At 43.8% G+C, this 17,605-nt stretch overlaps 1 protein-coding gene across 2 annotated transcripts in view; it reads left to right on the top strand.

Moving 5' to 3' along the window:
* srpra (SRP receptor subunit alpha) overlaps positions 1-17,605 on the top strand; it is a 47,771-nt gene that overhangs the window by 4,886 nt on the left and 25,280 nt on the right. For both annotated transcript variants that reach the window (XM_041174386.1, XM_041174385.1), the window contains exon 2: positions 12,941-13,024. In XM_041174386.1, coding sequence (XP_041030320.1) covers positions 12,941-13,024 — 84 coding nt within the window. The remainder of the gene's footprint in view (positions 1-12,940; positions 13,025-17,605) is intronic.

Genomic DNA, 17,605 nt, shown 5'->3' with positions numbered 1-17,605 from the left:
GAGGAGGAGAGAGAGAGAGATGGGGGGAGGAGGAGAGAGAGAGAGAGATGGGGGGAGGAGGAGAGAGAGAGAGAGATGGAGGGAGGAGGAGAGAGAGAGATGGGGGAGGAGGCGGAGGAGGAGAGAGAGAGATGGGGGAGGAGGCGGAGGAGGAGAGAGAGAGATGGGGGAGGAGGCGGAGGAGGAGAGAGAGAGATGGGGGAGGAGGCGGAGGAGGAGAGAGAGAGATGGGGAGGAGGCGGAGGAGGAGAGAGAGAGATGGGGGAGGAGGCGGAGGAGGAGAGAGAGAGATGGGGGAGGAGGCGGAGGAGGAGAGAGAGAGATGGGGGGGAGGAGCAGGAGAGAGAGAGAGATGGGGGGGAGGAGCAGGAGAGAGAGAGAGATGGGGGGGAGGAGAGAGAGAGAGAGAGATGGGGGGAGGAGGAGAGAGAGAGAGAGATGGGGGGAGGAGGAGAGAGAGAGAGAGATGGGGGAGGAGGAGAGAGAGAGAGAGATGGGGGAGGAGGAGAGAGAGAGAGATGGGGGGAGGAGGAGAGAGAGAGAGAGATGGGGGGAGGAGGAGAGAGAGAGAGAGATGGAGGGAGGAGGAGAGAGAGAGATGGGGGAGGAGGCGGAGGAGGAGAGAGAGAGATGGGGGAGGAGGCGGAGGAGGAGAGAGAGAGATGGGGGAGGAGGCGGAGGAGGAGAGAGAGAGATGGGGGAGGAGGCGGAGGAGGAGAGAGAGAGATGGGGAGGAGGCGGAGGAGGAGAGAGAGAGATGGGGGAGGAGGCGGAGGAGGAGAGAGAGAGATGGGGGAGGAGGCGGAGGAGGAGAGAGAGAGATGGGGGGGAGGAGCAGGAGAGAGAGAGAGATGGGGGGGAGGAGCAGGAGAGAGAGAGAGATGGGGGGGAGGAGAGAGAGAGAGATGGGGAGGAGCAGGAGAGAGAGAGAGATGGGGGGGAGGAGCAGGAGAGAGAGAGAGATGGGGGGGAGGAGCAGGAGAGAGAGAGAGATGGGGGGGAGGAGCAGGAGAGAGAGAGAGATGGGGGGGAGGAGCAGGAGAGAGAGAGAGATGGGGGGGAGGAGCAGGAGAGAGAGAGAGATGGGGGGGAGGAGCAGGAGAGAGAGAGAGATGGGGGGGAGGAGCAGGAGAGAGAGAGAGATGGGGGGGAGGAGCAGGAGAGAGAGAGAGATGGGGGGGAGGAGCAGGAGAGAGAGAGAGATGGGGGGGAGGAGCAGGAGAGAGAGAGAGATGGGGGGAGGAGAGAGAGAGAGATGGGGGGAGGAGAGAGAGAGAGATGGGGGGGAGGAGAGAGAGAGAGATGGGGGGGAGGAGCAGGAGAGAGAGAGAAATGGGGGGGAGGAGCAGGAGAGAGAGAGATGGGGGGGGAGGAGCAGGAGAGAGAGAGATGGGGGGGAGGAGCAGGAGAGAGAGAGAGATGGGGGGGAGGAGCAGGAGAGAGAGAGAGATGGGGGGGAGGAGCAGGAGAGAGAGAGAGATGGGGGGGAGGAGCAGGAGAGAGAGAGAGATGGGGGGGAGGAGCAGGAGAGAGAGAGAGAGATGGGGGGGAGGAGCAGGAGAGAGAGAGAGATGGGGGGGAGGAGCAGGAGAGAGAGAGAGAGATGGGGGGGAGGAGCAGGAGAGAGAGAGATGGGGGGCGGAGCAGAGAGACAGGGAGGAGGAGGAGAGAGAGAGCAGTTGTGGTGAAAGAGAAAAAGGGAGCTTGGTGTTGAGGGGTGAAGCTCTGCCCCCTTGAGCTGGCATTCGATGGCAACCCTGAGCCTCGCCTGGTTTTCCCCCTCTTTCCAATACCGCCGGACTGGTGTGGGTGCAGTTTTTGTCTCCTTTTGCCCCCACCATACTTTTTCCATTAATGCTGGGCGATAAGCGGGTGTACATTGGGAATTAGAGTAAGGAGCAAAGTGGAGTGGGGCTCCGTACAATCTCGCTCCAGTGTTGGAGCTGGCCTCTGCATTCAGCGCATCACTATTCTATGGTTTGGAGTGATAGGACTTATCCCTGAAAGTAACTGTAACTAACAATGGTATGAAGTGTAACAGCTGTAACTTGATGGATTAAATAAGATTAGACTGAAGCAATTAAACTTGCCAATAGGTGTTAGATACCTGACTATCCATGTAGATTCAGGGGAGTAGCTGCCCCATGTCACTATATCAATAGTTTGCCATATCAAGACTTTATCTGATGCAGGGCACTTTTCAGTCACTGGCACTGAACTTGGTTGAAAGATTTGCCATGATATAGCATGTTTCACAAATTCAGTGTCCCAGTGTGTTACAGCCAGTGAAGCGCTTTTGAAGCGTGTTTGCTGTCGTCAGTTAGGAGATACAGTAACCTATTTGTGCACAGCAATTTACCACAAACAGCAATGTAATGATGACTAGATAATTTGTTTTGTGGTGTTGGTTAAAGGATTATGTTGACCAGGCTGGACCTCCCCGTCTTTCTTCAGAATAGTGCTATGGAATCTTTTAAGGCCACCTTAGAAGATAGGCAGGCCTTGGTTTAACATCTCACCAGAAAGATTGATTGTTGGGTGGGTAAAAATAGACGACAAACCAAATTGGTGTAAGCAAAGTTATTTATGATGAGGTTTTAGGAAATTGGATGACACATTCTGGCCCATGTCAAATGCCTGCTGTTTGCCACACTTCAGTCAGTGAACGTCCTATCTAATATTTAAGCCAAGTGCTTTAGGAAAGCTCTCAAAAGCTGCATATTGTTTGTGAATTTGTTGAGCCTTGGAATAATTGCACTTCTTAACCTAAATTAGTTCAGAGACTTGTTCACATATACCTAGGGCTATTCAGTGTGAATGTTGATTAAAACCCCCTGCTTTTTATAAAGGTCAGAATTTCCTGAGGTTTATTGCAGCAAGATTTATTTCAGTTTCCTCTTGCTGCATCTAAATCAAATCATATCTTGTGTGCCATGTAACGTTGGACCATGAGAATTGTATGATAAAAGCAAAAAAACTGCGGATGCTGGAAATCCAAAACAAAAATAAAAATACCTGGAAAAACTCAGCAGATCTAACATCATCTGCGGAGAAGAACACAGTTAACGTTTCGAATCCGTATGACTCTAACAGAACTATATTTTTCCTTAGTTCTGTTGAAGAGTCATAAGGACTCAACATTAACTGTATTCCTCTCCGCAGATGCTGTCAGACCTGCTGAGTTTTTCCAGGTATTTTTGTTTTTGTTTCATGAGAATTCTATGATCATTGGTCGAGCAGGAGATGGCCAAGCAGACAATATTGAGATCCGGTGCAGGGGTAAAAAAACACCATGGCACCATACATAATATACAATAACCTGATTTGAGACAGCTGTGATCAGATAACCATAGGCTTAGAAGTTCATATTTGTATATAATTTTATAAATCTGTGTACAGTATTAATTGCACTTCATTGTGTGCTTGGGGATGAGGGTGAATCTTCATTATTCATTAGATGTGGGATATACCATCTGCAATCAACCTGCTCCCAACAACAACAATGAACATGAATGAACCATAAGGAGGTACAAATGATGACCTGGGATATCTTCCCATGATATTTTCTCCTTGGCTTATGGGGATGGTCTCCATAAGTCATTCTATGAAGCAGAGGAATTGGAAGCGCCCAAGTTGTGTCAGCCTTTGGAAGTGCGCCAGGGTTTTGAATCCCTTAAAGATTATTAGCCAAATTTGAAAGCAGCAGCTGGAATGGATAGGGTACCAAGTCATCCACAATCATAACAACTGTTCTAGGGGTGTTTTTTTTTGTTGAATAGATCATCATTCAATAGATTTTCTATTTACATTGGGGTAATTGTAGGAATGTAATATTGATCTTACAAAGGATATAACTGTTTCTCTTCAAATGGCATAAGAGTAAGAGATTAAGTCCCTCGTTCCTGATGCGTTGGCTGGCTATGTTAGTGTAAAGTGGTAGTAAGTACAGTTTGCTTCAATGTCCTTGGAAAAGGAACAGAAATCAGTTGAGAGGGAGAGGCTAGAAATTTAAGCTGGAGATGAAAATCTTTGAGGTTTGTGAATCTTTGGCACTATTTCTCCAGAGAAGAGTGGAGGCAAGGTCATTGAATATTTTTACAGCAGAGGTAGATAGATTTTTGACTAACAAGGGAGTCAAAAGTTATTGGAAATAGGTGGAATATGGAGTTGAGGCCACAATCAGATCAGCCATGATCTTATTGAATGATGTAGCTGGCTCAAGGGCCAAATGGCCTACTCCTTCTGATTTGTATGTTCAGGTTGGAAGATGCAAGAAGCATCTTCTGATCTACTCAATTAATTTCATAGTTAAGATTGGAAAATTCATCAGAAAGCCAATCTGAATTGCCTTCCTTGTCCAGCTCTACCACCACCTCCCCTAACTCAATCACCAACTTTCTCAACCTTTCCACGGTCTGAATTGTCAGACTGTCTAATATCCAGAGCTGAGAAAGTATAAATTTCTTCCAACTTCATATTGAACGACCAAAGCCACAATTGGTCCCTGACACAAACTCAGTCCCCTAGCCACTGACTCCATCCACCTCCCTGGCAAATGTTTGAGGCTGGATCAGATTTTGATGTTGTATCTGGCCCTGAGTTGAGTTTCAAGCACATATACATCACTAAGATCATCTATTTCCAACTTCATGACTCTGCCCCTATATCTGCTCATTTTCTAAAACTCTTAACCAGCTTTGTTACCTCTAGACTTGGCTATTTCAAAGCACTCTGGCCAGCCTCCCTTATTCTACTTAATGTAAACCTGAGGCCATGTGGCTTAACGTATACAGTCGCATTCATTCATCCAGCATCCCTGTGCTTGCTAGCTTAGATTGGCTTGAATTTAAAATCCTCATGGTTCTTTCCAAATCATAAGAAATAGGAGTAGATGATAGACCCTTCGAGCCTGCTCCACCATTTATTGCAATCATGGGTGACCTTCTGCTTCAACTCCATTTTCCTGTCAGTCCCCATAAATATCTCAATAGCCTTGCCCCTCCCTAATTTTCATCTGCTCCAGCCTCAAAACCCTCCAACATATCTGTACTCTTAGTTTGGCCTCTTGAGCACCCCCTATTTTAATTGCTTCATCTGTCAAGGCCCCTCAGTGCAGCGTTTGTTTTTGTCTGTTCAAAATTTGTGCTGCTTGTTTTTCCTATTACCTCAGATTTTATCTTCGAGGATTTTGTCTGAATACCCTTGTTTATCTCCTTTGGGCCCTGATCTGCTGTACACATGGGATGTTACAAGGCCTTCTACAAGTAGAAAAACACTCCTCAAAGATGGTTGTTTGTGAAGTTCTGTTCCAGCATCTGCTGTTGTTTAGTGGCTTGCTTACTTTAGTTGTTGATAAAGGCATATATCAAGAAAAAAACTTGTACTCATGTCATCAACATCTCCTAAAGTAAACGCAGTAGCCAATTTGCATGCAATGTCCCACAAACAACAGTAAGACAAAAAAGCTAGTTAATCTGTTTAGATGTTGGTTGAGCACTCAATGCAGGACAGAACAACAACTTGCATTTGTATAGCGCCTTTTCATAGGAAAGCCCTGGCACTGCAGGAGTGTAATGAGGCATAAATTAACACGGAGCCAAAGAAGGTGACTAAAAGCATAATCAAGAGAGTTTTGAGGATTTTCTTAAAGGAAACCTAGGACTAGACAGCTGACCTGCAGCCACCAAAATTGGAACAGGGGGAGAATTCAACTCTTGGTAAAGATGTATGACACTGGCTTAGATTATGTGCTCATGATTCTGGAGTAGGGCTTCAATTTCTGACTCCCTGATTCAGAAGCCATACAGCTGTCAAGTGAGCAAGTTGCCACTTGATCAACTGCAATAATCTTCAGTTTTTTGGCGTATATACCGTGCAAGTGCACGACTCGTTAATTTTGCCCGTTGCAAGTTGCTGTTGTCCTAATGAACATTTAGCTCTTGACCATCAGCACCAAACAGATTAATAGATCCATTATCTACTTGCTGTTTGGAGCATTTTTTTTTGCCTGTATCCATATATGAAGGCTGAAGGCATTTGTTTGTCTGCTGCTTCTAAGGTGAGGGTAACCTTTTTATTTGAATAGCACACAGTGAAATGTGTCATTTGCTGATACCACCAGCATAAATTTCTAAGCCAGTGTGACAATTTCAATATTCCTTGCTCATTCTGGTTCGTCAGTGTCACAAATGAATTAACTTTACACAGATGTTATCAAGCTTATACAGAGTTTATTCAAGGTAAAGCCATTTTAATAACTGTGCTTTGTGGATAACCTGGCTACCTCTGCCTCGAGAGCTGGAGGTAATGTTTTCACCCTGTTTGTAAACAATATATCTCAAAAACTAACAACAGATTTCAATGAAACTTGGTACACATATAGGATATAGCCCAAGCATAAGCTGATTAGTTTCTAGCGAAGCTGTGGATCCAGATCCTGAATTTTTTTTTGAAGGACCCACCTGTTAACATTGGGGCAAAATAACTTGGAATATTGCAGGTTGTTTTATTTAGAAATATGTGTATAGCCTCAGATGCTGTGGTGGAATTTGTCACAGTTGCCAATGTGAGCAGAGTTCTCAGAGCAGGTTGTTTAATGTGAATTAGCCTGTAGCCTCCTCAGTGAGATGGAAGTTGTTACTAAAATGATTTAATTTTTCTACAGCTTTGTAGCTACAGAGCACCAACCCAGCAGGGAAAAGCCTCAGAAGAACTGTGTAATTGTAATAATGCTGAGTTAATACAGTGTGGTGGAGCTACACACTCTTGAGTGCCCTCTTCATTTTGTTTTTTCACATTTCTCCCCCATTAGCGGGAGATTGTACAGTATACCACAATGTGGTTATACCTGGACAAAGTTTACAGGCTGTCTTGGGTGCCGAATGTTTGAGACCTCTCAATTATGCTTTTAGTCACCTTCTTTGGCTCCATGTTAATTTATGCCTCATTACACTCCTGCATAGTGCCAAGGCTTTCCTCTGAAAAGGTGCTATACAAATGCAAGTTTTTGTTGTGTGCTCTTACTGTTGTGTGGTCTAAGCTAGAAAGTTCTCTGATCAATTAAATTCTGATCTTAAATTTACTAGCAACATTACTAACAATTACACTTCTGGTGGCTGTAAAGGAGCACAGCTTATATATTTGTGTATTGTGCAGTAAAACACAATGAAGAGGTTGTGTGCCCCATTGTGCCCATGCCACACTTCCACCCTCTTCCTAAAATTTTGCAGACTTTGTCTCTTCAGGTGTTTATCCAGTTCCATTTTGAAAGCTCTGCTTGTATCTGTCTCCATACCCTGGTGCAGTGTATTCCAGATCCTAACCACTTGCTGCATAAGAGTTTTTCTTCGTGTCACTGTTAGATCTTTTGCCAAGGTCCTTAAATCCCTGTCCTCTAGTTTTCAACTCTTCCACAATGGGTACAATTTCTCTAACTACTCAGCCTAGACCTCTCATGATTTTGAACACCTCTGTCAAATCTCCCTCAACCTTCTCCCCATTAACCACATTTTCAATCTGTCCACATAATTGAAGTCTCATATCCTTACAGCCATCCTACAATTATAAAAAGAATATCCTTATACCTACCTTTAAGATCTGTTCGTTATCTTTCCTTTTCCTGGTCTTGTCAAAAAGTTGTATTACAATGTGGATCTGATGATGTCCTTTACTATTCAGTGTGGTGATTGTTTCTATTAGTGGGGATACTTACGCAAAATATTAGAGCTTGCATTTATGTAGCGCCTTTCTCTAATTTCGGACATCCTAAAGTGCTTTACCACTCATGAAGTATGTTTGAAGCGGAGTCACTGTTGTAATGTAGGAATCATGGCTGCCACTTTGCTGGCATTGACAGCAAGCTTCCATAAGTAACGATGTGATAATGACTAGATCATTTTTAGTGATGACAGTTGAGGAATAAATGCTAACCAGAGCATGGTCAGGGAGAACTCCCCCCCCCACACCAACCCCTCCCCCAATTCTCCAAATAATGCCATAGAATCTTTTAACACAGGGCGCCTCAGTTTTACATCTCATCTAAATATCAGGAATGCCAATAGCATAGTGCTCCCCAGCACTGCAATGGAATATCAGTCTAGAGCTCTGTGGAGTTCAACTTAAATCCGTGGCTTTCTGAACCTGGACTGATGTCAGCATCTATTCAGATTTTGTTTATCATGCAAAGTTACATACAATATAGGCAGTTTGACCAATTGTGAGAAGGATTAATTACCTACAATTGCACATCCCCCCCCACCCCGTCTCTGCTGACTCTCATTTACTTCTGGTTGGCTACAACTGAAGTGATTTTTAGCTGGGCCAACCTGGGTCATGGCTCCTTTTAAGGACACTGAACCCAATCAGCTTTATTCCCCCATTATGCCCCCAGAGTTCTGAAAAAGGGTCATACAGACTTGAAACATTAATTCTGTTTCTCCCTCCATGGATGCTGCTAGACCTGCTGAGTTTTTCCAGCATTTTCTGATTTTCGTTTGGTTTCTAGCATCTGCAGTGTTTTGCTTTTAGTTCCTTGAATCATACCTCTTTGACCAAGCCTTTGGTCGTTTGGCCTAATTTCTCCTTGTGTGACTGTCAAATTTTATACCATTCCTGTGAAGTGCCTTGGGGTATTTTTTATTGCATTAAACGTGCTATGAAAGCTACTCCTTGACACCACCAACCCACGTGTTTTGTGAATATGATGGATGATTAACACTCCTTCATAAGTGAGGAGCTGTATTACCTCAGCAATCCACTGGATAAACCCATTTTGGAACTGAGCTGCTCTACAGCACAGGAAGATTCACAAGTCTGCTGAGGCTGTGGTTGGGTGCTTTATGTGACACAAGATTGTTTGGTTGTGTTGCTATATATCTTTCCCATCCGCTCTTGTGTTGAAAGTCCTGCTGGCATCCACTATTTAGACTTGCACATGGCAAGTTGATAAATTAGCAGAAGACTGGCACTTTGGACTTGTGCCCTATCATGAGTCGCCATTAGGAGACAATAACAACAAAAGTGCAGATGAAAATGAATACTGTTTATTATATATCTCTGTAATAATTTACCAACCCAAGATTTCATTTTAGTTATTTCAAACTGCACCTATTTTGTTACCCTGTTACAAAGAAACCTCACCACCCTAAGTGCTAGCAGCCTGTACAAAACCAGTCATTTGTCAGTCTGTTTGAATCAAGTGATTATAAATGAATCTATCTCATAAATTGAAGTGTGCGTGCAAATGATTAGAATCTTTTGCACATCTATTTACACAAGGGAACAGCAAATTACACCTGCAACAGTTTTTTTGTCAACTATTTTCAGCAGTTTTTCCATTGGCAGAGAGTTGATTGCCTCCCTGCCGCCACAGGTGAGGTGGGGAAATTGAATTCTTATGTTAACTTGTAACGCTTCCCCCCCGCCCCTCCAATCCAACCTAAAAATAGTTGGCAATAATAGGATAACGTAACAAAAATTAATTTTTAAATTTATCGCTGCTATTGTTGGCAGTCATTGAGATTGTTCAGTCGGCTATAGATTTATCAGAGACATATTTAAAATGCCAAGTGCACTACATTATTTAAAAATTGACTTTGATATCAAATTATCATAAATATGCAGCAGTTGATAATAGATACACAAGGTTTGTATCTGTTTTAATACAGATTTTAGAAGGCATTTTTACAATTGAGATTCTTAAACCATTTTGCTCCTGTATACAAGTAGAGAGTATTTCATCCTGACTTGATCCTTGTAGATGGTAGACAGGCTTTGGGAGTCATGAGGTGAGTTACTCACTTCAGCATTCCCAGTCTCTGACCTGCTCTTGTAACCGCAATATTTATATAGCTGATCCAGTTCAGTTAATGGTCAATGGTAACCCCTTGGATGTTGATAGTGGGGGACTCAGCAATGGTAATACCATTGACTATCAGCAGGAGTTAGTTAAGGGTCTCTCTTGTTGGAGATGGTCATTGCCTGGCACTTATCAGCCTAAGCTTGGTGCATGATAATTGAATTCTCATTAAAGTGGAATATCTGTCCTGACAAGTTGTCTACTTACCTTCTCTTCAACCAATCATCGTAGCCACTGAATCTTCTAAAACTCTCCTCATACCTTTTGCTTCAATTCTTCAGAATTTTCTCCAATTTGTTTTGATGCTACCATTGGCAGTAATTTACAAGATAAAGACTTTGATTTAAACTGCACCTTCAAGGGTTTGAGTATTAGTCATTCTCCATGCTGCTTGTGAACATGCATAAGTAGAAAGGTTTTTGTCAGATAGAACATCTTGACAGCCTTCCAGAGCTAGGGGCATTTCTTCCAGTAAGTGGTGGACTAATAACCCAGAGACTGAGGTTTGAATCGCACTATGGTGAATGGTGAAATTTGAATTCTGTAAATATCTGGAATGAAAAGTCTAAAGACCATTGTCGATTGTCGTAAAAACCCATCTGGTTCACTAATGTCCTTTAGGGGAGGAAATCTGCTGTCCTTACCTGATCTGGCCTACATGTGACTCCGGGCTCACAGCAATGTGGTTGGCTCTTAAATGGCCAAGCAAGCTACTCAGTTGTGTCAATCCGCTAAAAATTCTAAAAGGAATGAACCGGATGGACCACCTGGCATGGACCTAGGTACCGGAACTGACAACAGCAAACTTAGCCCTGTCAATCCTGCAGAGTCCTCCTTACTAACATAGGGGGCAGTGCCAAAATTGAGAGAGCTGTCTCGCTGACTAGTTGAGCAACAGCCTGACATAGTCATACTCATGGAAACATAAGTTCAGACAAGGTGTTAGACACACCATCACCATCTCTGAATATGTCCTGTTCCACCGCAGGACAGACCCAGCAGAGGTGGCAGCGCAGTGGTATACAGTCAGGAGGTAGTTTCCCTGAGAGTCATCAACATTGATTCTATGAAGTCTCATCAGGTCAAACATGGGCAAGGAAATTTCCTGTTGATCACCACATACTGCCGCTCCCTGCCTCTCTCCTCTCTTCCCCCTTGTGCTCCAGAGTTTGCTGCACCCCTAGCCAATATGTTCCAGTACAGTTATAACACTGGCAATGTGGAAACTTGTATGTCCTGTACTCAAAAAGCAGGATAAATCCAACTTGGCCAATTACTGCCCCATCAATCTAATCTCAGTAAAGTGATGGAAAGGGTCATCAACGGTGCTATCAAGCAACACTAGCATAGCAATAACCTGCTCACTGACGTTCAATTTGATTTCCACCAGGGTTTCATTACAGCCTTGGTTCGAACATAGATAAAAGGGCTGAACTCCCCAGATGAGGTGAGAGTGACTGCCCATGACATCAAGGCAGCATTTGACCAACTGTTGCATCAAGAAGCCCTAGCAAAACTGGAGCTAATGGGAATCGGGGAGGAGGAGCGGTGGGGGGAGGGGGGCTCTGCTGGTTGGAGTCATAGCTAGCACAAAGGCAGCTAGTTGTGATTGTTGGAGGTCAATCATCTCAATTCTGGGACATCACTGCAGTAGTTCCGCAGGGTAGTGTTCCAGGCCCAACCATCTTCAGCTGCTTCATCAACGACCTTTCTTCCATCATAAGGTCAGAAGTGGGGGCTTTTGCTGGTGATTGCACAATGTTCACCATTTGCGAACCCTCAGATACTGAAGCAGTCTGTGTCCAAATGCAGCAAGACCTGGATGATATCCAGGCTTGAGTTGACAAGTGGCAAGTAACATTTGTGCCACACAAGTGCCAGGCAATGACCATCTCCAACAAGTGAGAATGTAACCATCGCCCTGTGACATCCAATGGCATTACCATCACTGAATCGCTCACTTGTCAACATTTTGGACGTTACCATTGACCAGAAACTGAACTGGACTAGCCATATAAAAACTGTGGCTAGAAGAGCAAGTCAGGCTAGGAATCCTGTGGCAAATAACTCACCACCTGACTCCCCAAAGCCTGTGCACCATCTACAAGGCACAAATCAGGAGTGTGATGGAATACCCTCCACTTGCCTGGATGAGTGGAACTCCAACAACACTGAAGAAACTTGACACCATCCAGGACAAAGCAGCCAGTTTGATTGGCACCACATCCACAAACATTCACTCCCTCCACCACTGGCGCACAGTGGCAGCAGTGTGTACCATCTACAAGATGCACTGCAGGAATTCGCCAAGACTCCCTAGCACCTTCCAAACCCATGACCTCTGCCATCTAGAAGGACAAGGGCAGCAGACTCAGGGAACACCGCCATCTGGAAGTTCCCCTCAAAGCTGCACACCGTCCTGACCTGGAAATATATCACTGTTGCTGAGTCACAAACCTTGAACTCCCTTCCCAGCAGCACTTTGGGTGTACCTACACCACAAGGAGGCAGCTCACCACCACCTTCTTGGGCATTTAGGGATTGGTAATAAATGTTGGCCTAGCCGGCAGCACCCACATCCCATTAATGATTTTTTTTAAATCCTTTCTTCCAGCTGTATTCCTCATTTAAATATGCACTAGTCAGTTTCTTATTGTGTTACGGGTGGAGTTGAGGCCAAATATAGTGTTCAAGTCAAGTGGCATTAGAAGGCGGGAGGAGATGATCAGGCCAGGGCCATAAACATAATTCAGGTCTTACATTCTAAGTTTGTTTTTATATGTTTCTACTATAAATAACTATTTCCCCACCTGCACAGGCATGCAGACGGAATTGTAGCCTGGAAAGTTTAATAGTTTATTATGAATCAATTTCTCGGGGGAAAAAACATTAAATGTTACGAACTAGTACCGAAGCAAGTGGCTTTGAAAGTTAGTCATTTCTTGCTGACGCAGCATTGCAACGCGTGTACGAGAGAAATATCTGTCAAGTTGATATCCCAGAGCAAATTCACTGGGCCTTATGTTATCCTGAACTCTGAGGCATTTTATTCATTCAGCTGATGAACTAACTTATCTTTTGCAGGAGAGAGGGGGAAATAACTCATTCACTCATGAAGCCCTCACCCTTAAATACAAATTGGACAATGAGTTTGAGTTGCTGTTTGTGGTGAGTATTCAACAGAGCAAAGATACTTGCTAAATATATACAAGAAGCCATTCTCTCTTTGTGGTGTCTATGCAAATTCTTTAGTTAATGTCAATGGTATCAGGTGACACGCTATAAAATGCTCTAACCTGAAGCTGTGGTTGAGTTCGGGAAAATAGAATATACGAGCATATGAACAAGGAGCAGGAGAAGGCCATTCAGCTCCGCCATTTAATAAGATCATGGCTGATCTGATAGTAACCTGAAATCTGTATCCCACCTACCACCAATAATCTATCACTCCCTTGCTTACCAACAATCTATCCACCTCTGCTTCCACCGCTTTTTCAGGAAACGAATTTCAAAGACCCACGACCCTCTAAGTGAAAAGATTTCGCCTAATCTCTGTTTTAAATGGGCGATCCCTTATTTTTAAACAGTGACCCATAGTTCTAGATTCTCCCACAAGGGAAAACATCCTCTCCACATCCACCCTGTCAAGACCCCTCAGGATTTTGTATGTTTCAATCAAGTCACTTCTTACTCTTCTAAACTCCAGTGGATACAAGCCTAGTCTGTCCAACCTTTCCTCATAAGACCAACCCACCCATTCCAGGTATTAGTCTGGTAAACCTTCTCTGAACTGCTTCCAAAGCATTTACATCCTTCCTTAAATAAGGTGACCAATACTGGACACAGTACTCCAAATGTGGTCTCACTAGTACCCTGTATAAATGAAGCGTAACCACCCTTTTACATTAAATTCCCCTCACAATAAATGATAACATTCTATTAGCTTTCCTAATTAGTTGCTGTACTTGCGATTCATGTGATTCATGACATTGACTGTGATGATTGATACTATTGACATCCACTTATATAAAATACAACGAGGTCAGCTTGTTTCTCTACCCCCCCACCATCACCACCTTGACTGTAATTTTCCTGACTACCTTCCCCGCTTCCACTTGTGACTCATGCACTAGGACACCCAGATCCCTTTGCACCTCAGATCTCTGCAATCTCTCACCATTTAGATAATATGCTTCTCTTTTATTCTTCTTACAAAAATGGACAATTTCACATTTGTCCAGATTATACTCCATCTGCCAGATCTTTGACTATTCACTTAACCTATCTATATCTTTTTGTAGCCTCCTTCAGTCCTCTTAACAATTTCCTTTCCTATCTATCTTTGTGTCATCAGCAAATTTGGCAACCATCCCTTCAATTTCTTATCTGAATCATTTATATAAATTGTGAACCTTTGAGGTCCCAGCACTGATCACTGTGGCACACCGATCGTTACATCTTGCCCACCTGAAAAAGATCCATTTATGCTGACTCTCTGCTTCCTGTTAGCCAGCCAATCGTCCATCCATGCCAATATGTTACCCCTTATACCATGACCTTTTATTTTCCGCAATAACCTTAGATGTTCACTTTATCAAGTGCCTACTGGAAATCGAAGTTCAGTACATCCGCCAGTTCCCTTTATCCTCAGCGCATGTTACTTCCTCAAAGAATTCTAATAAGTTGGTTAAACACGATTTCCCTTCCACAAAACCATGTTGACTCTGCCTGATGACCTTGAGCTTATCCAAGTGCCCTGCTATAACTTAAATAATAGCTTCTAACGTTCTCCCTACGACAGATGTAAAGCTAACTGGCCTGTAGTTTCTCACTTTCTATCTCCCTCCCTTTTTGAATAAAGGAATTACATTTGCTATCTTCCAATCTAATGGAACCTTCCCTTAATCTAGGGAGTTTTGGAAAATTAAAACCATAGCATCAACTATCTCACAAGACACTTCTTCTAAGACCCTAGGATGAAGTCCATCAGGACCCAGACTCTTGTCAGCCCACAGCTCCAACAATTTACTAGGTACCACTTCTCTGGTGACTAATTTTCCAGACTACCTTTCCCATTTCCATTTCCTGGTTTATAGCTGCTTCTGGGTTGTTACTTGTGTCCTCTATAGTGAAAACTAATGCAAAATATATGTTCAATTCATCTGCCATCTCCTTGTTTTCCATTATCAATCCTTCAGTCTCCCTTTCTATAGTACCAACCAACTTTGTTAACTTTTTAAAATATTTATAAAAACTTGTTATAAATGTTTTTTACGTTTCTGGCTAGTTTTCTCTCATACTCTGATTTTTCCCCTCCTTTTTAATCTTTTAGTCATTCTTTGCTGCTCCTTTATATTCTATCCAAACCTCTGCCCTTCCACCTATCCTTGCACACTTATATGCTTTATCTTTAACCTTTCTTGTTAACCACAGATGATGTATCCATCCCTTGGACTTTTTCTTACTCGTTGGAATGTATCTCTGCCTTCTGAAATCTCTCCTTAAACATTAGTCACTGCATCTCTGTTGACCTACCCCTTAACCTAATTTGCCAATTCATTTTTGCCAGCTCAGCTTTCATGCCCTCAGAATTGCCCTTAAGTTTAAAAACTTAGTCTCAGACCCACTCCTCTCTCCCTCAAACCAAACGTAAAATTCAATCATCATATGGTAGCTGCTACCTAGGGGCACCTTCATTATGCGATTATTAATTATTCTGGTCACATTGCCCAGTACCAGGCCTAGTATAGCCTGCTCTCTGGTTGGCTCCAGAACATAGTGTTCTAAAAAAGTATCCCAAAAACATTCAATGCACCCCTCATCTAGGCTATCTTTGCACATCCGACTTTTTTCCAGTCTACATGTAAATTAAAATCTCCCATGATTATTGCTGTGCCTTTCTGACCAGCTCCAGTTATTTCTTTCTTTATGCTCAACCCTACCATGTGGTTACTGTTTAGGGGCCTGTACACAACTCAGTGACTTCTTGCCTTTACCATTTCTCATCTCTACCCAAACTGTTTCCATATCCTGGTTTCCTGAACTTCAGTCACCCCTGTCTATTGTGCTCAGACCATCATTAACAGAGCCACCCCTCCAACTTTTCCTCGCTTCCTGTCCTTCCTAAATATCCTGTACCCTTCAATATTCAGGTCCCAATCCATGTCCTCCTGCAGCCATGTCTCCATAATAGCTATCAAATTGTAATTATTTATTTCTACGTGTGCTCTCAGTTCATCTGTTTTGTTTTGAATGTTACGTGCATTCAGCTACAGAGCTTTTAATTTTATCCTTTTATTGTTTTTATAACCTAGTTTCATCTGTTGATTTACTGATAGATTTGTACACTCTCTCCCTTCCTGTCATGGCCTGTTTCTCATTGCCTGTAATAATACCTTTCTCCTTTGCCTTTTCTCTGCTCTTTGGTTTGTCACATCTTCCCAAATTTGATCCCTTGCCTCCACTATTTAGTTTAAAACCCTCTCTACCTCCCTCGTTATGCAGTTTGCAAGAACACTAGCCCCAGCACGGTTCAGGTGTAGACCTTCCCAATGGCCTGGATCCCACTTTCCCAATACTGGTGTCAGTGCCCCACGAACCAGAACCCACTTCTTCCACACCAGCCTTTGAGCCACACATCCATCTCCCTAATCTGATTTGTCGTCCAGTGGCAATTTGCACGTGGCTCAGGTAATAATGCAGAGATTATGACCTTTGAGGCTCTGCTTCTTAATTTGTTGCCTTAGTCCTCGTACTGACTATGCAGAACATCCTTCTTTGTCCTGCCTATGTTGTTGGTACCTGCGTAGACTACGACTGGGTGTCTTTCCACCCCCCCCCCCCCCCCCCCCCCCCCCCCCCGCCTCTGCAAGTTCCTCTCCAGCTCTGAGCATATGACCCACACCCTGACACTGGGCAGGCAACACAGCCCACTTTGTTGTAGAGAATGGTGTCAATTCCTCTAACTATACTATCCCCTACTACCACTACATTCCTTCTTGCTCCCTCCACTTGAATGGCTTCCTGTACCATGGTGCTATGGCCAGTTAGCTCATCCACTCTGCATCCTTCACTCTCATCCAAGCACGCTGAAAAAACCTCAAACCTGTTGGACAATTGCAGAGGTTCTCACTCCTGCGCTCCTGCCCTCAGTGTGTCTAGTGCATATTGACAGGGACAAATTAATTTACTTGAACGGAAGCACAGTAAAATCTGTAGAACTGCAAATAAACAGACAGCGACAGTTCCAAATAATGTAAAATAGATACAAGCCGTATCTTGAACCCACAGATGCAAGCCTTTAATGTACTGTGTCCATTTGCCACCTAAGGCAAAGGGCAAGATCATTCTCTGCAGGACCAGGAGCTGCAGCAACAAAATGGAGTGGAAGTAACACTGAACCAGTGAAGAATTCAGAGGAATGTTCTTTAAATTGTGGGTTATTAGGTCATGGGATCCTTCACTGGTTGTGGCTGCTGGGGTAGAGACTAATACCTAATTGTAATGGGAAGGGAATAAATATCTGAAAAGGTTGAATATGAAAAAACCAGGAGGGCCAGCACCAGAGACTGAAAGCCTCTTCCTGTATTGTAACTCCTCCATTTCCCCTCTTTAACTGCACAAGGCTGGCTGCCTGGTTTTTGGAACATTGCGCAGTGCCAATGAAGGATATCCCAGATTCCCACGTTCCATGCAAGAGAGTCCCAGGTGGCAATGATTTGGGAAACCAATGAGCAGATCATGAACTGA

The sequence above is a fragment of the Carcharodon carcharias genome, chromosome 25 (assembly GCF_017639515.1).
Source record: "Carcharodon carcharias isolate sCarCar2 chromosome 25, sCarCar2.pri, whole genome shotgun sequence".
NCBI classification, from domain to species: domain Eukaryota; kingdom Metazoa; phylum Chordata; class Chondrichthyes; order Lamniformes; family Lamnidae; genus Carcharodon; species Carcharodon carcharias.
Note: the sequence above shows the minus strand (reverse complement) of the source record. Positions and strands in the feature narration are given on the sequence as shown.